At 43.2% G+C, this 17275-nt stretch overlaps 1 protein-coding gene across 5 annotated transcripts in view; it reads left to right on the top strand.

The window, feature by feature from the left end:
- Positions 1–17275, top strand: part of PRKAR2A (protein kinase cAMP-dependent type II regulatory subunit alpha) — a 110953-nt gene that overhangs the window by 23216 nt on the left and 70462 nt on the right. For 4 of the 5 annotated variants that reach the window (XM_016939862.2, XM_016939863.3, XM_016939861.2 and 1 more), the window contains 1 exon segment: positions 17190–17225. The exons of the other annotated variant lie outside the window; for it this stretch is intronic. In XM_016939862.2, the coding sequence (XP_016795351.1) occupies positions 17190–17225 (36 nt within the window). 5 annotated transcript variants of the gene reach the window in all.

Here is a 17275-nt window from a genome sequence, read left to right as displayed (position 1 = left end):
AGTCCTTAGTGTGATGCAGTAGACATGTGGATCGTGTCTGTGAATAGCCACTGCACTCCAGCCTGAGCAACCTAGCAAGACTGTTTCTTAGAAAAAGAAAATCAGGCCGGGTGTGGTGGCCTCATGCCTCTAATCCCAAGGAGGCCAAGGCGGGCAGACTCCTAAGGTTGGGAGTTTGAGACCAGCCTGACCAACATGGAGAAACCCAAATTAGTTGGGTGTGGCAGTGTATGCCTCTAATCCCAGCTACTTGGGAGGCTGAGGCAGGAGGCATCGCTTGAACCTGGGAGGCAGAGGTTACGGTGAGCCGAGATTGCGCCATTGCACTCCAGCCTGGGCAACAAGAGTGAAACTCCGTCTCCAAAAAAAAAAAAAAAAAAAGAAAAGAAAATCAGTATAAATTCAAGAACTTAACCATATTTGATATGTTTGAGTTCATTGCCTTTTTTTTCTTTTTCTTTTTTGAGACGGAATTTCACTCTGTCGCCCAGGCTGTAGTGCAGTGGTACGATCTCGGCTCACTGCAACCTCCGCCTCCCGGGTTCAAGTGATTCTCCTACCTCAGCCTCCCGAGTACCTAGGATTACAGGTGTGTGCCATGATGCCTGACTAATTTTTGTGTTTTTAGTAGAGACAGGGTTTCACATGTTGGCCAGGCTGGTCTCAAACTCCTGACCTCAAGTGATCCTCCCGCCTCGCCCTCCCAAAGTGTTAGGATTACATGGGCGTGAGCCATCATGCTTGTCCTCATAGCCATTCTTATTCAACTTTTATTTTAGGTTCAGGAGGTACATGTGCAGGGTTCTTTCTTTCTTTCTTTCTTTCTTATGATTTTGGAATGTACAGGTTTGTTACATGTGTAAATTTCATGTCACCTGAGGTTTGGGATATGAATGATCTTATCACCCAAGTAATGAACATGGTACCTGGATAGGTAGTTTTTTCAACCTTTACCCTTCTCCCTTTTTTTTTTTTGGAGACAGAGTCTCGCTCTGTTACCCAGGCTGGAGCACAGTGGCATGAACTCAGCTCACTGCAACCTCTGCCTCCTGGGCTTAAGTGATTCCCCAAGTAGCTAGGATTATAGGCATGTGCCACCATGCCCAGCTAATTTTTGTATATTTTTTTTTAGACGGAGTTTTGCTCTTGTCGTCCAGGCTGGAGTGTGATGGCGTGATCTCAGCTCACTGCAACCTCCTTCTCCCAGGTTCAAGCGATTCTCCTGCCTCAACCTCCCGAGTAGCTGTGATTACAGGCGCCTGCCACCACGCCTGGCTAATTTTTGTATTTTTAATAGAGACAGGGTTTCTCCATGTTGGCCAGGCTGGTCTTGAACTCCTGACTTCAAGTGATCCACCTGCCTTAGCCTCCCAAAGTGCTGGGATTACAGGCGTGAGCCACCATACCCGGCCCTGGCCCTTGTTCTTATTTGATGTTCATATTATCCTGTCTTTTTGTAGTGGTAACCTCTTCAAATTTCCTCCTGATTTCCTTTTGCTACGGTCCTAGTAGACTTCCGTAGTGTCCTTGATTTCTGGTAGAAGATTTTTTTTCTTTTTTTCTTTTTTTTTTTGGAGACGGGGTATTTCTCTGTTGCCCAGGCTGGAGTGCAGTGGTGTGATCATGGCTTGCAGCAGCCTCGACCTCCCAGGTTCAAGCAATCCTCCCACCTCGGCCTCCCCAGTAGGTGGGACCACAGACGTGCACCACCATACCCAGCTAATTAAAAAAAATTTTTTTTGTAGAGATGGAGTCTCCCTATGTTGCCCAGGCTGGAAGATGTTCAAGTCTTATGACATTTTTGGTTTTAGACTTGTGATTAGAAAAAACTCTCCAACCGTATTTTTCTTCTCCTCTCACCATACCACAACAGACATCAACATGGAAGACTTCTGTGACCAAATATGTGGTTTTTTTTCCTCCACACACCAAGCAGCAGACACCAGCTGGGTATTCTCACATTTATTTCTGACTGTCTTCCTGGAGACAGCAACAGATCTCACAGGTTGAGGGCTCAACCCGTAAGACAGCGCCTCCCCCACACCCCCTTTAGACACCAGTCCCAAGTATGATTTCTGAAAAAACTGCAGATTTTCTTGAGTTCTTATCTTTTACCCTATTAGGATTTCCAGTTAAAGTCACTTGAAGGGCCAGGCACAGTGGCTTACACCTGTAATCCCAGCACTTCAGGAGGCTGAGGCGGGCGATTGCTTTGAGCCCAGGAGTTCAAGACCAGCCTGGACAACATGGTGAGACCTCGTCTCTATGTTAAAAAAAAAAAGTCACTTAAAATAGTCCTTTGTGTGATTCTCTTTCCAATTCAGTATGCAGTACGTTTGCTTTATGCTTTAGGGATTGCTTTTTCTAATTTAATTTCATAATTGTTTAAAATATTTGTGATTCCAAAGCCAAATCTATAAAACAAGGTATATTCAGAGAAGACTGGCTTCTACCCTTGTAGCCTCCACTCAATTCTTCCCTTCCCCTATAGCAGTGGTTTTCAGCCTTGGGAGCTTTTAAATAATATTGATAATGGCCCCACATCAAGTCAAGGCCATGATTGCACCACCACACTCCAGCCTGGGCAACAGAACGAGATCTTGTCTCAAAGAAAAAAAAAAAACAACCAACATCCTGGGGCATCATGAACACATTTGACTTGGGATCTGCATATTATTGCATGATTCAGATGTACTAACTAGCCTGATTTGTTATTTTCATTTGATTACTAGTCTGTGACATGTGTCTTGTGTTTTAATTACAGAATATGTGAAATTATGTTCTTAGGAAAATGAAAATGGCTTAATTTTGCTAATTTGCTTTTTCTTTTATTAGAGTATAATTTTTTTCTTTTGGCATCAGTTACCGAGGCCATTTTTTCCTTCTCTTTGCTCTAATCTAAGCATATAGATTCAATTCAGTAGATATTGTGAGTGCTAGCTGGTGTTCTATCAATTTGAAATGGTTCTGTGGCCATGGAAGTTTGGGAGATGCTTCTACAGGCCAGGGACACATTAAACAGCTTTATAAAGGGAAGGAACATCACCATATTTATACCCCATGCAAGCTGTGTGAAGAACTGGTCTGAGGCAGTGCCAGGCTGGATGCTGGGAAACTCCATGTTTTTTTTTTTTTTTTTTTTTTTTTTGAGACAGAATCTTGCCCCGTCACCCAGGCTGGAGTGCAATGGTGCAACCTTGGCTCACTGCAACCTCTGCCTCCCTGGTTCAAGGGATTCTCCTGCCCCAGCCTCCCGAGTAGCTGGGATTACAGGCATGCGCCACCATGTCCAGCTATATTAGAGATGGGGTTTCGCCATGTTGGCCAGGCTGGTCTCGAACTGACATCAAGTGATCTGCCCGCCTTGGCCTCCCAAAGTGCTGGGATTACAGGCGTGAGACACTGCGCCTGGCCCTGTTTTCATTCTTTTTTTTTTTTTTTTTTCTGACATGGAGTGTTGCTCTGTCGCCCAGGCTGGACTGCAGTAGTGCAATCTCGGCTCACTGCAACCTCTACCTCCCAGGTTCAAGCGATTCTGCTGCCTCAGTCCCCTAGTAGCTGGGACTACAGGCGCACACCACCATGCCCGGCTAGTTTTTGTATTTTTAGTAGAGACAGGGTTTCACCATGTTGGCCAGGCTGGTATCAAACTCCTGACCTCGCGATCCGCCCACCTCGGCCTCCCAAAGTGCTGGGATTACAGGCGTGAGCCACTGTGCCTGGCCCTGTTTCCATTCAAAAGGGAGTTCTTGACTGTCTTTCAAGGGTATGGTAAAACTTAAAGATAATGTATGCTAAATATCTAGTGTCTGGTGTGATAACTGTAATTGGTTGTGTAATCATTTCTATTGATCCTAGAACTCATATCTCTCAAGAACTCATTTCTCTAAAAACCAGGGAACTTGCATATTTAAAAATTCTTGGGAAATTGGATTATCAGTAAGAATTTTGATTGGAAAATACAGAATTGTAACAGGAAAAATAGCAATAGCTGGAAGGGAGTGGGGATGGGTAGGAGGAGGTATTTCCCTAGTTCTGGGAGCATGAAGCAAAGCTGGTCTTTACAGCAGACAATGATCCTTTTAGGTCTGGATAGCTGGTGTTCCTAGAGTTGAAGTTTCTGCCCCTGGGTAAGTAGTGCTCTGTGTCATCTCTGACTTGACCCACAATCCCCACCACTCCTTGCTCTGATCTTGCCACAGTCAGATCCTATACTTAGGGAGACGTTCTTTCTCTTTCTGTGAGGCATGGCTTACGCTGGACTAATCATTCCACCCTTGTCCTACTGTTACAGTCTGTGTTTAGGAGTAAATGGGGGAGTAATTAAAACTGTGTGATTGGAGATGGTCATGGCATTGCCCCTGACATAGGGAGCCTGGAGTAACAGGAACTGTGAAGTTTATTGGTTCTATTCTGGACCTATTGAATTTCAGGTCCAACTCCTGGAGTTGGAGTTCCAGCTGGCATTTAGCCAACATTGGGAATGTGGGTCTGGAGAGCACAATGGTCATGAGTCAAGCTCACTTTTTCACATTTCTTTTCCTTTGCATATGCCTTCCCTTCTGCCTGGAATGCTGTCCTCCCCTTCTTGTTTCTCTGCTGAACTGCTACTTGTCTTTTATCAACCAGTTCAAGGGTTTCCTTTTCTGCACAGCAGCAACCCTATGAGGTAGGTGCTATTATTATCCTGGTTTTATAGATGAGGAAAGTGAGGCACAGAGGTTAAGTAACTTATTCAAGGTCACACTGCTAGTAAGTGAGGTGACTGGATTTGAACCCAAGCAGCCTGGCTCAGAATCTATGCTTATAACTACTTCATTCTTACTGGTTTCTAAGTACTTGGTAAGTACTTATATGAATCAAGTGTTCACAGTAGTCATCTATGTGCAAGAGAATTAAGGAGTCAGGTTCTCTGTTTTAGGACAGTATTTCCAGTGAGACAAAAGGCAATCCCCAAATGTTTCCTAATGTGTTCCCTTTTCTCCGTTCCCGTTACCATTCAAGCTTTCTTCATTTTTTTGTCAGGAATATTACAGTAGGCCCATTACTGGTCTTCCCACTCTGTGTCTTATTCCATTGGTGATACTATTATTAGAATAATCTTTCCAAAATGCATGTATGACCCTCTTATTCCCTTGCGGTAGATCTACTCCATTGGCTCCACAGTGCCTAAAGCAGTTCCTGATCCAAACTAAAGAGCGAGCTATTCTGTATCCCCAGTTTAGAATATTCCAGAGAAGGAATGGCTTGGGTTGGGTCATATTCCGTTTTTGGAATAAGTTACCATGAATGTTCTATGCTTGTTCCAAGCAAGTTACCATGCTTAAGAACACTGATTTGCCTGGCTTGGATCATGCACCCTATCCTATGACCAAATTGGAAGTAGTAGGCAGAGTTGGGAGTGAAGTCCCACAAGGACTTCACATCTGTGAGAGGCCACTCCTAAAGGATAACTCTGGTTACCTAACTAGGAGAAGGTAGGGATTTGGAGTAGTGTCACAGGAGGTGGGTTGACACAGTGGTATGGCTAAACACTGTTGTGGCCTTCAGCCTCCCCACTGCCTTCCTGTGTTATTTCAGCAGATGTCCACTCTGGTCAGCACTGGGACAGGGGAGGATAAAAGTGCTCTTGACTATAGGAGCTTATCATCTGTCTGGTAGGGGCAGCAGTAAGCAAACAGGCAACATGATCCTTCCACAGGAAAAAGCTGGGGGGATTCTAATAAACATTATATTGCTAAGGATCCATAATTAAATAATGGAATGGTGGAATTTATTTCAAAAAATGTAAAACAAGTATTTTATTGATTCACACTTTTACTTTTCCTCAGTTGTCAAATTTAGATGACTCAGATTCTGGCTTGACCACTTCCTAGCTGTGTGACCTTGGGTACAATTCTCTGAGTCTCAGTCTCCTCAGCTACAAAATGGGATGGTAATAGGGTTGTTGTGAAGGGTATATGTGATGATGCATTTAAAATGGTTGGCATAATACTTGCACGTAGTGGGACTCAAAAATTGTAACTAACAAAAAATGTTTGAGGGTGGGCGTTGTGGCTCATGCCTGTAATCCCAGCACTTTGGGAGGTCAAGGCTGGCGGATCACCTGAAGTCAGGAGTTCGAAACCAGCCTGGCCAACATGGTGAAATCCTGTCTCTACTAAAAATACAAAAATTAGCCAGGTGTGGTGGTCGGCGCCTGTAATCCCAGCTATTTGGGAGGCTAAGGCAGGGGAAACGCTTGAGCCCAGGAGGTGGAGGTTGCAGCGGGAGGTTGCAGTGAGCAGAGATCGCACCACTGCACTCCAGCCTGGGCAACAAGAGCGAAACTCTGTCTCAAAAAAAAAAAAAAAAGTGTTTGAACAGGGTATACGTGGCAAAATAGCAGCTGTGAAAAAAAATGTGAAACTGCAGTATTTTAAAGATAGATAATTTTGAAAAACCAGCAAACAAACCCTCCACAAAACTATGATATCCCTAACATTTTACTGTCTCAGTACTTCTATACATAGGGTCATTAAGTCTGCCCTCGGGTCATTTGTGGTAAGTGGTACTACCCTTATTTGTGAGAATACTGAGGCTCAGAGAAGTTTAAGTTCTCTTTTCTTTTTTTTGAGACAGGGTCTTGCTGTGTCACCCAGGTTGGAGTGCAGTGGTGTAATCACAGCTCAAGCTCCCTGGCTCAAGCCATCCTCCCACCTCAGCCTCCCAAGTAGCTGGCACTGTAGGTGCACACCACTGTGTCTGGCTAATTAAAACATTTTTTTTTGTAGAGACAGGGTCTCACTCTGTTGCCCAAACTTGTCTCGAACTCCTGGGCTCAAGCAGTCCTCCCTGCCTTGGCCTCCCAAAGATTATGGGTGTGAGCCACTGCACCTGGCCAGGTTTAAGTTCTGAAGCTAGAATGCAAACCTGTCTTTTGTGGTGAAATCTTATTACTGTTACCCTTGCTTTGTTCTCCAGAGTGTTGTCAGATATTAAAAATGAATGGCTTATATTGTAAAATGACAGACTAAAGATTAGTGGTATAGTTTTGATTATTTGAAAATATAGCAGATAATTCTTGTACAAATAATTCGGCAGGGCAGCTCTTCGGCTTTTGGTTTCTTAATAGGCTGATTTTTGCTTTTAACAGGATGCCTTGGGTATGGTTGGAAGTGCCTACCTGCCTGCCTGGCATGTAAATGATAGAGAAATCTGATCTGCCTCTTTACAACTTTGCATCAGAGCAGAGGGCAGCTGAGATAGCAGAGTTTGTTAGGTGGTACCTTTTGGCTGTAGAGAGTGTTAATATTTATGTATAATTAATTAGCACATTTGGGAATGGAAAACAATTTCTCTCCTCTGCTGGATTTCTCCCCTCTTGTAGATTGCAAGATTTATGTGTTTGGAGGAATAAGAATCTTCCACTTTCTCAGTGGCATAGCAACTCTACATGCTAATGCTTTCAAAAGAAACAAAAATCTTAAAATGGAGGTTTTTTTTTTTAAATTGATATGTCATTTCTTATTTGGGGCTCACAGCTCTTGTGCTGTAAAGAGCATACCAAATCTTTTTTTGCTTGGTTAAGATGTCTCCATTGTTTTTGTTTTTAAAATATGAAGTGTTTTTTCTCTCTCTTTTCTCCCTCAGTCCTTACTTGGTTTATTTTATTATTATTATCTTATTTTTTATTTTTATTTATTTATTTTATTTATTTATTTATTTTAAGATGGAGTTTCGTTCTTGTTGCCCAGGCTGGAGCGCAATGGTGCGACCTTGGCTCACTGCAACCTCCACCCGCCGGGTTCAAGCAATTCTCCTGCCTCAGCCTCAGCTGGGATTACAGGCGCCCGCCAAAATGCCTGGCTAATTTTTTGTATTTTTAGTAGTAATGGGGTTTCACCATGTTGGCCAGGCTGGTCTCGAACTCCAGACCTTAGGTGATCCACCCACCTTGGCCTCCCAAAGTGCTGGGATTACAGGCGTGAGCCACCACGTCTGGCCTATTTATTTATTTATTTATTGAGACGTAGTCTTGCTGTGTCACCAGGATGGAGTATGGTGGCGCAATCTCGGCTCACTGCAACCTCCACCTCCTGGGTTCAAGCAATTCTCCTGCCTCAGCCTCCCGAATCGTTGGGACTACAGGCATGTGCCACCATGCCCAACTAATTTTTGTATTTTTAGTAGAGACGGGGTTTCACCATCTTGGCCAGGATGGTCTCAATCTCTTGATCTCGTGATCCACCTGCCTCAGCCTCCCAAAGTGCTGGGATTACAGGCGTGAGCCACCGTGCCCAGCCTATTACCTTATTATTATTATTATTATTTAAAGAGATAAGATCTTGCTATGTTGCCCAGGCTGGTCTTGAACTCCTGGGCTCAAGTGATCCTCCTGCCTCGGCCTCCTAAGGTGCTGGGGTTACAGGCATGAGCCACTGTACCCAGTCTCCTTAATTGGTTTAATGCTAAATGTTTAAGCTTATAAACTTAAGAAGGAACCTCATAATACTTTGGGTTTACAGTGGAGCTCTCCTTTTAAACTTGCATTGGGTGGGTAAACTTGCTCTGTGGTTGCCCTGGAAAAAGAGGGGCTTAGGTGAGGTGAACATTGCTTTGATTCCATACTGTACTGCTGTTGAGAGACTATCTGCAGGCTGAAGTTTGGATAGGATAATTTGTATACCCAGTTAGTAAATTTTTTCTTTTTTTTGAGATGGAGTCTCGCTCTGTCGCAAGGCTGGAGTGCAGTGGTGCGATCTCAGCTCACTGCAACCCCCACCTCCCGGGTTCAAGCAATTCTCCTGCCTCAGCCTTCTGAGTAGCTGGGACTACAGTCACGCGCCACCACGCCCGGCTAATTTTTGTATTTTAGTAGAGATGGGGTTTCACCATGTTGGCCAGGATGGTCTCTTATCTCTTGACCTTGTGATCCGCCTGCCTCGGCCCCAGTTAGTAAATTTTAATCCGCCATGTGCTGAGCACTGTGCTAGATGCTAGAGATTTAGAAATGAGTCTGACAAAATGCCAGTCTTCTAAGAGTTCATGGTCTATACTCTAGACAGACAGTGAACCAGTTTCAATGTGCCTAGGGTGTTTTCACTTATAAATGTACAGGATTCTAGGGGAGGGATATAGGAACTGCCTGGAAGAATGAGAAGGAGGGTATCAGTGGATGTACACACACAGGCTGTGAAAATATTCCTTTTCTGGGCAGAAGGAGGTTTTTAGATGGTCAGATGGGAACAGGGGAGAGAGGTATAGGAGGCAAGTTTGGAGAAGTATTAGTAATAAAGCCAGCTTCTAGCTTCTTCTTTTTTTTTTTTTTTTTTTGAGATGGAGTCTCGCTCTGTCACCCAGGCTGCAGTGCAATGGTGTGATCTTGGCTCACTGCAACCACCACCTTCTGGGTTCAAGCGATTCTCCTGCCTCAGCCTCCTGAGTAGCTGGGATTACAGGCGCATGCCACCACGCCCAGCTAATTTTTGTATTTTTAGTAGAGATGGGGTTTCATCATGTTGGTCAGGCTGGTCTCAAACTCCTGGCCTTGTGATCTGCCTGCTTTGGCCTCCCAAAGTGCTGGGATTACAGGCGTGAGCCACCACGCCTGGCCCTGTTTTCATTCTTCTTCTTTCTTCTACTTTTTTTTTTTTTCCGCTGAGACAGAGTCTTGCTCTGTCACCCAGGCTAGAGTGCAGTGGCGCGATCTCGGCTTACTGCAACCTCCGCCTCCCAGGTTCAAGCGATTCTCCTGCGTCAGCCTCCCGAGTAGCTGGGACAGGTGCCCGCCACCACGCCTGGCTAATTTCTTGTATTTTTAGTAGAGACGAGGTTTCACCCTGTTAGCTAGGATGGTCTCAATCTCCTGACCCCGTGATCCGCCCGCCTCAGCCTCCCAAAGTGCTGGGATTACAGGTGTGAGCCACCTTGCCCGTCCAGCTTCCTTTTTAAAGCATAATAAAGCTGACTTATTCTTTGTCAGGTATGAGCTAAGTCATATATATATATAATATATAAAATATGTATGTATATCATATATTTTATATGTATGTGTATGTGTGTGTATGTATGTTTGTACATAACAAAACCATGCCAGCACTGTTTGAATATCAAGGGGCTTTAGAACTGGTAAATTGAAGGCTGGGCGCAGTGGCTAACGCGTGTAATTCCAGCACTTTGGGAGGCCGAGGCAGGCAGATCACCTGAGGTTGGGAGTTCAAGACCAACCTGGCTGACATGGCGAAACCCTGTCTCTACTGAAAATACAAAAATTAGCCAGGCGTGGTGGTGGGCGCCTGTAGTTTCCCAGCTACTTGGGAGGCTGAGGTGGGAGAATCACTTGAACCTGGGAGGTGGAGACTGCATTGAGCCGAGATTGCACCATTGCATTCCAGCCTGGGCAACAGAGCGAGACTCTGTCTCAAAAATAAAACAAAACAAACAAAAAGAACTGGTAAATTGAAACTGCAGCCATTTTCTTTATATCCTGAAAAATCTGTTGAAATTAATAACAATATTTATAAAGCACAAAGCTTGAAATTAGAAAATAAAAATGATCTGCTTGTTTCCTATTAGAGCTGTGCTGTAAGTTGCTGGAGGGCTTCCCCAATTTCAAGGCTGAATAAACTCTGAACTCCTCTGATTCTATGATATGTTTTCAATTTGTAGCAATGATTTTCTACTCTGGTGCATGTCAGACTCATGGAACTTTCTGGAAATACAAATGGAACAAGGCATTACAGAATGTTTAAAATCAGCAAAATGGCCGAACTTAGATCAAGATTCAAAAAATATTTTTCTTAAAATGTTGAAAACCTGTTAACTTTCTGTGTGGATAGAAAGGATTGTTAAAGTCAGTTGAATATCCCACTCAGTGACCCTTCTCTGTTAACGTTAATAACTTTCCTCCTTGATTATTTATTTTTTGTTTTGAGATGGGGTCTCACTCTTGTTGCCCAGGCTGGAGTGCAGCGGCACAATCTTGGCTCACTGAAACCTCCACCTCCGTGGTTCAAGCAATTCTCTTGCCTCAGCCTCCTGAGTAGGTGGGATTACATGTGCAAGCCACCACGCCAGGCTAATTTTTTTTTTTTTAATCTTTTTGAGACGGATTCTCGCTCTGTCGCCAGACTGGAGTGCAGTGGCGCTATCTCAGCTCACTGCAACCTGTGCCTCCTGGGTTCAAGTGATTTTCCTGCCTCAGCCTCCTGAGTAGCTGGGACCACAGGCACGAGACACCACGCCTAGCTAATATTTGTATTTTTAGTAGGGACAGGGTTTCACCATGTTGGCCAGTATGGTCTCCATCTCTTGACCTCGTGACCCACCCACCTCGGCCTCTTGGGATTACACTGTGCCTGGCCCTAATTTTTGTATTTTTAGTAGAGATGGGGTTTCGCCATGTTGGCCAGGTTGGTCTTGAACTCCTGACCTCAGGTGATCGACCCGCCTTGGCCTCCTAAAGTACTGGAATTACAGGTGTGAGCCACCACACCTGGCCCCACTTTCCTCCTTTATCTTATCTGGCTTTACTTAGGATCTTTAACATGGCTCATAGCAGCTACCTAAATTATATAAAATTTTCTGGAGACAGTAGACAGCTTTTAGCGTTTTTGTTTTGTTTTGTTTTTTTGAGATGGAGTCTCGCTCTGTCGCCCAGGATGGAGTGCAGTGGCACAATCTCGGCTCACTGCAACCTCCGCCTCCCGGGTTCAAGTGATTCTCCTGCCTCACCCTCCCAAGTAGCTAAGACTACAGGCGCGTGCCACCACGCCTGGCTAATTTTTTGTATTTTTAGTAGAGACAGGGTTTCACTGTGTTAGCCAGGATGATCTCAATCTCCTGACCTCGTGATCCGCCGCCTCGGCCTCCCAAAATGCTGGGATTACAGGCGTGAGCCACCGTGTCCAGCCTTTTTTTTTAAAGAGACAGGATCTTACTCTGTAGCCCAGGCTGTAATGCAGTGGCTTGATCATAGCTCACTGAAACCTCGAACTCCTGGATTCCAGCAATCCTCCTGCCTCAGCCTCCCAAGTATCTAGGACTACACGTGCATACCATCCTGCCAGCTAATTTTTTTTTTTTTTTTTTGGTAGAGATAGGGTCTTGCCACCTTGCCCAGGTTGGTCTCGAACCCTTGGTCTCAGCAGTCCTCTTGCTGGGATTACAGGTGTGAGCCCCTATGCCCGGCGGACAACTTCATTATACCCAAGGAAGAATTAAGGCTCTCTTGCCCAAATTTCTATGCAAATGGACTTTTGTCTTCTGTATCCAGAAACTAGAAGAGGTACCTCCTATTCTTTTCCAGTCAGAATTATTTGCCTCTTATCTTTAGTTCTTTGTGCTTCAATATGTACGGAGCATTATGTCTAATTTGACCATGTGACTAACACAAGTTTAGAGAAGCTTTTGCTGTCTGTAGAACACAGTTGTGTTTACAAAGTTCTCAGAGTTTAAAAAATTCACGTGTATTTCAGAACTAAATTTTTTCAAGTTTAATTAGAACATAAGGTATCAAATAAAGTAGTAAAAGTTTTTTCTGGCCAGGCGCAGTGGCTCACGCCTTGTAATCCCAGCACTTTGGGAGGCCAAAGCGGGCGGATCACAAGGTCAGGAGATTGAGACCATCCTGGCTAACACGGTGAAACCCCGTCTCTACTAAAAACACAAAAAATTAGCCAGGCGTGGTGGCAGGCGCCTGTAATCCCAGCTACTCAGGAGGCTGACGCAGGAGAATGGCGTGAACCTGGGAGGCGGAGCTTGCAGTGAGCCAAGATTGTGCCACTGCACTCCAGCCTGGGTGACAGAGTGAGAGTCTCGAAAAAAAAAAAAAAAGCTTTTTCTGCTCAAAGTTGCCTGTAACACCAAATGAATAAAGGATGTGGTAAATTATTTTCTTCCTGTTACTACACCTCAGAACCTACTGCGTCATTGCTGCGTTGTGTTATAGGATGTGCTTTTTTATTGTTAGTCACAATTAGATTATAAGTTCCATGAGGACAGATGGTTTGTTTTGCTCCCTCCCTAATCTCAATGTCTAGCATATAGTAAATATTTACTAAATGGATGAAAAATGTCCTAGTTTTTTCCTGCTTATTTCTGCATCTCTTTGTTTCTTTTCCTTCCTATTTTCCTTGTACTTAAAATTTACATGACTCATGTTGAAGGACTTTCAATAGTTTTTTTTTTCAGAGCTTTATTGAGATATAATTTATATATCATGAAATTCACCCATTTTAAGTGTACAATTTATTTTTAGTAAACTTACAGACTTGTACAGCTATCACCACACTTTGAGAACATTTTTCACCCCCAAAAGTTCCCTCTTTTGTGTCTATTTGCAGTCACTCCCCATTCCCCCTGCAGCCCCAGCCTACCGCTCATCTACTTTGTGTTTTTCTGGTTTTAACTTCTCTGGGAATTTTACATAAATGGAATCATTCAATATGTGGTCTTTTTTGAGCCTGGCTTACTTTTTACTTTGCATAATGCCTTTTTTTTAAATTGAGGTGAAATTCGGATAACATATAATTAATCTTTTAAAGTGTATAATTTTGTGGCATTTAGCGCATTCACAATGTTATGCACCCACTGCAGCTCTCTAGTTGAAGAATCTTTTCATTCCCTCAGAAGAACAACCTGTACCCAATAAATAATCACTTTTCATTCTCCCCTCCTTTCATCTCCTGGCAACCATCAGTTGGCTCTATGGGTTAACTATTCTGGATATTGCATATAAAAGGAATCATACAATATGTGATTTTTTTGTGTCTGGCTGCTTTTATTTAAATGTTTTTGGGGTTCATCCAAGTCGCATATGTCAGTAATGATTCCTTTTTATGGCTGAAGACAGGGTCTTTTGCTCTGTCACCCAGGCTAGAGTGCAGTGGCATGATTGCAGTTCACTGCAACCTTGACCTCCCAGGCTCAAGCCATCCTCCCACCTCAGCATCTGAAGTAGCTGTGACTACAGGCATTAGCCACTGTGCCTGGCTAATTAATTTTGTTTGTTTGTTTGTTTTTGTAGAGACGAGGTCTTATTATATTGCCCAGGCTGGTGATCATTCCATCTTGGCCTCCCAAAGCACTGGGATTACAGACATGAGCCACTACACCTGCCCCATTTTTTTTAATTTTTAAAATTAAAATTAAGAGATAGTCTCCCTCTGTTGCCCAGGCTGAAGTGCAGTGGTACAATCATGGCTCATCACAGCCTCGACCTCCTGGGCTCAATGGATCCCCTACCCCAGCCCCCTGAGTAGCTGGGACTCAAGTGCATGCCACCTCGCCTGACTAATTTTTAAATTTTTTGTAAAGACACGGGGTCTTTCTATGTTGTGCGGGCTGGTCTCAAACTCCTGAGCTCAAATGATCCTCCTGCCTTGGCCTCCCAAAATGCTGAGATTATATGCATGAGCCACTGCACCCGGCCCCTTGTCAATTCTTATAGGACCATTGCATTCATTTAAATGGCTACATAGAGGTTTGTACTATAACTGTACCAATATTCCCTTAATTTCCTTTTCTAGGCAATTTGTTTCTCCCTTTTGAATATTATATATGATAATATAATGATTATGGTGTTTGCATATACACATGTATGTACATATGCACATATACATATATATGTATTTACTGTCAGCCCTTTGTATGCGTGGGTACCACATCTGTGGATTTTTATTTTTTTAATTTTAAAAATTAAAAAAACATTTTTTTAAGAGACAGTTTTACTCTGTTGCCCAGGCTGAAGTGTAGTGTTGCCATCATGCAAATACTTTCAGGAAAAAAATTCCACAAAGTTCCAAAAAGCAAAACTTGAATTTGCTGTGTCAAGTACTACATTAAATCCACAGGAATGAAGTAGTGTATAGGCATATTAGTAGGTATTATAAGTAATCTAGAGATGATTTAAAGTACACAGGAAGATATGCATAGGTTATATGCAAATACTGTGCTATTTTATATTTTTGAGTATCTTCAGATTTTGGTATCCATGGGGGTCTACGGAACCAATTCCCCATAGATACTGAGGGATGATTGTATACACAAATATATGTATATATTCATCTATACGTGTGTGTGTGTATACACACACACACACATTTATTTCTCTCCACATGTGAGTTTTGTTTAGAACATATTCCTAGAACTGGAATTGTTGCTGGGTTAAAGGCAGTTTACATTTAAAATTTTGACAAAGGCTGTCAAATTGTCCTTCTCTATGTTAAGATCACTCTGATAAATGTGAAGAGAATTGATTGGCAATGGGAAAAAAGGTTTGGAGGCTACTGCAAGTCATCCAAACAAGAAATGATGTGCCTCAGACTAGGATGATAATGGAGATCAAGGTAGGTAGACTGATTTAAGAGATGAAGTGGGAGGGAGAACAGATGGAATTGTTAATGAAGTAGATGTGAGTAGTGAAAGGAAGGAGTCTAGAATGACTCAGGTGAATCTGTGACTTCAACTAGAGTTGCTATGTGAGATGAAGCCTACTTGTCATGGCCAGACCAGATGACTTCACAGATACTCTGTAACTCTGACATTTTATGATTTTAGAATTTATGACAGCACCCTTATTTATAGATTGAATGAGATCCATATTGAATACTGTGTCTTTTATAGCAGTAGAGATATAATTTCATTTGATTGGCATTTATAGAGCAAGCACTGACACATTAAGTCTGTCACTAAACTATATAGTTTTTTTGTTTGTTTGTTTGTTTTTTTGAGATGGAGTCTTGCTCTGTCACCGAGGCTGGAGTGCAGTGGCGCAATCTTGGCTCACCACAACTTCTGCCTCCCAAGTTCAAGTGATTCTCCTACCTCAGACTCCCGAGTAGCTGGGATTACAGGAGTGCGCCACCACGCCCAGCTAATTTTTTTTTGTATTTTTAGTAGAGACAGGGTTTCACCATGTTTGCCAGGCTAGTCTCGAACTTCTGACCTCAAATGATCCAGCCGCCTCGGCCTCCCAGAGTGCTGGGATTACAATTGTAAGCCACCGTACTTGGCCTAAACTGTATAGATTTTTTCTCATCTCTGGAATCTATTTGTTTTCCTTCTGTTCATAAGCCACACATCTAACCTAAGCCACTACCTTTGTCTATCAACTATAGCCAAAGTGATCTTTATACAATCTAATTTGCAATGACTCCTTTTCTCCAGGTACTTTATATTGTAACAGAAGTGCTATGTCCGCTGCTGATCCACTCACAGGGAACATTTCAAAATGGTTCTGCTTGGCCAGGCGCGGTGGCTCACACCTGTAATCCCAGCACTTTGGGAGGCCAAGGTGGGTGGATCACTTGAGGTCAGGAGTTCATGACCAGTCTGGCCAATGTGGCAAAACCCTGTCTCTACTAAAAATACAAAAATTAACAGGCCAGGCACGGTGGCTCACGCCTGTAATCCCAGCACTTTGGGAGGCTGAGGCAGGCGGATCACCTGTCAGGAGTTCAAGACCAGCCTGGCCAACATGATGAAACTCCATCTCTAAAAAAATACAGGCCAGGCGCGGTGGCTCACGCCTGTAATCCCAGCACTTTGGGAGGCCAAGGTGGGTGGATCATGAGGTCAGGAGATCGAGACCATCCTGGCTAACACGGTGAAACCCCCGTCTCTACTAAAAATACAAAACAAAACAAAACAAAAACAAAAAAACCCATCTCTTAAAAAATACAAAAATATAGCCGGGCATGGTGGCGGGCGCCTGTAGTCCCAGCTACGCCGGAGGCTGAGGCAGGAGAATGGCGTGAACGTGGGAGGCGGAGCTTGCAGTGAGCCGAGATCGCGCCACTGCATTCCAGCCTGGGCTACAGAGCGAGACTCCGTCTCAAAAAAAAAAAAAAAGAAAAAAAGAAAATTTCACTACTTTATATCATAACATTATCAATAAATTTGGTAGACTTCTTATTCAATTGGAATGATACAAATTAGATGGAATATAGATGTGAGCAGAAATAAAATTGCCAGGTTGAATATATTGAAGGTATAGTTTGTTTTCAAAGAAATACTGTATTTCCTATATTGTCTTAATATTATCACATTGAACAACTATTTGTGATTGAGTGTGGAAGACTATGAACTGACCCACTGCTTGGTTTTGAGGGGCTTAGGTCTATTGTAAAAGACTTTTGCAAAAAGGGAGGATAAAAATGCGGCCTGGTGACATAATAATGACTAAATGTTGCTTCTTTATTTTGCAGTTCCAGTTCCTAGCAGATTTAATAGACGAGTATCAGGTATGTGTTCTGTTTCATAACATACTAATAAAATGTTATTTTAAGATAGG

The sequence above is a fragment of the Pan troglodytes genome, chromosome 2 (genome assembly GCF_028858775.2).
Source record: "Pan troglodytes isolate AG18354 chromosome 2, NHGRI_mPanTro3-v2.0_pri, whole genome shotgun sequence".
NCBI classification, from domain to species: Eukaryota; Metazoa; Chordata; class Mammalia; order Primates; family Hominidae; genus Pan; species Pan troglodytes.
The sequence above is the reverse complement of the archived record's forward strand: the minus strand, read 5'-3'. Positions and strand labels throughout refer to the sequence as shown.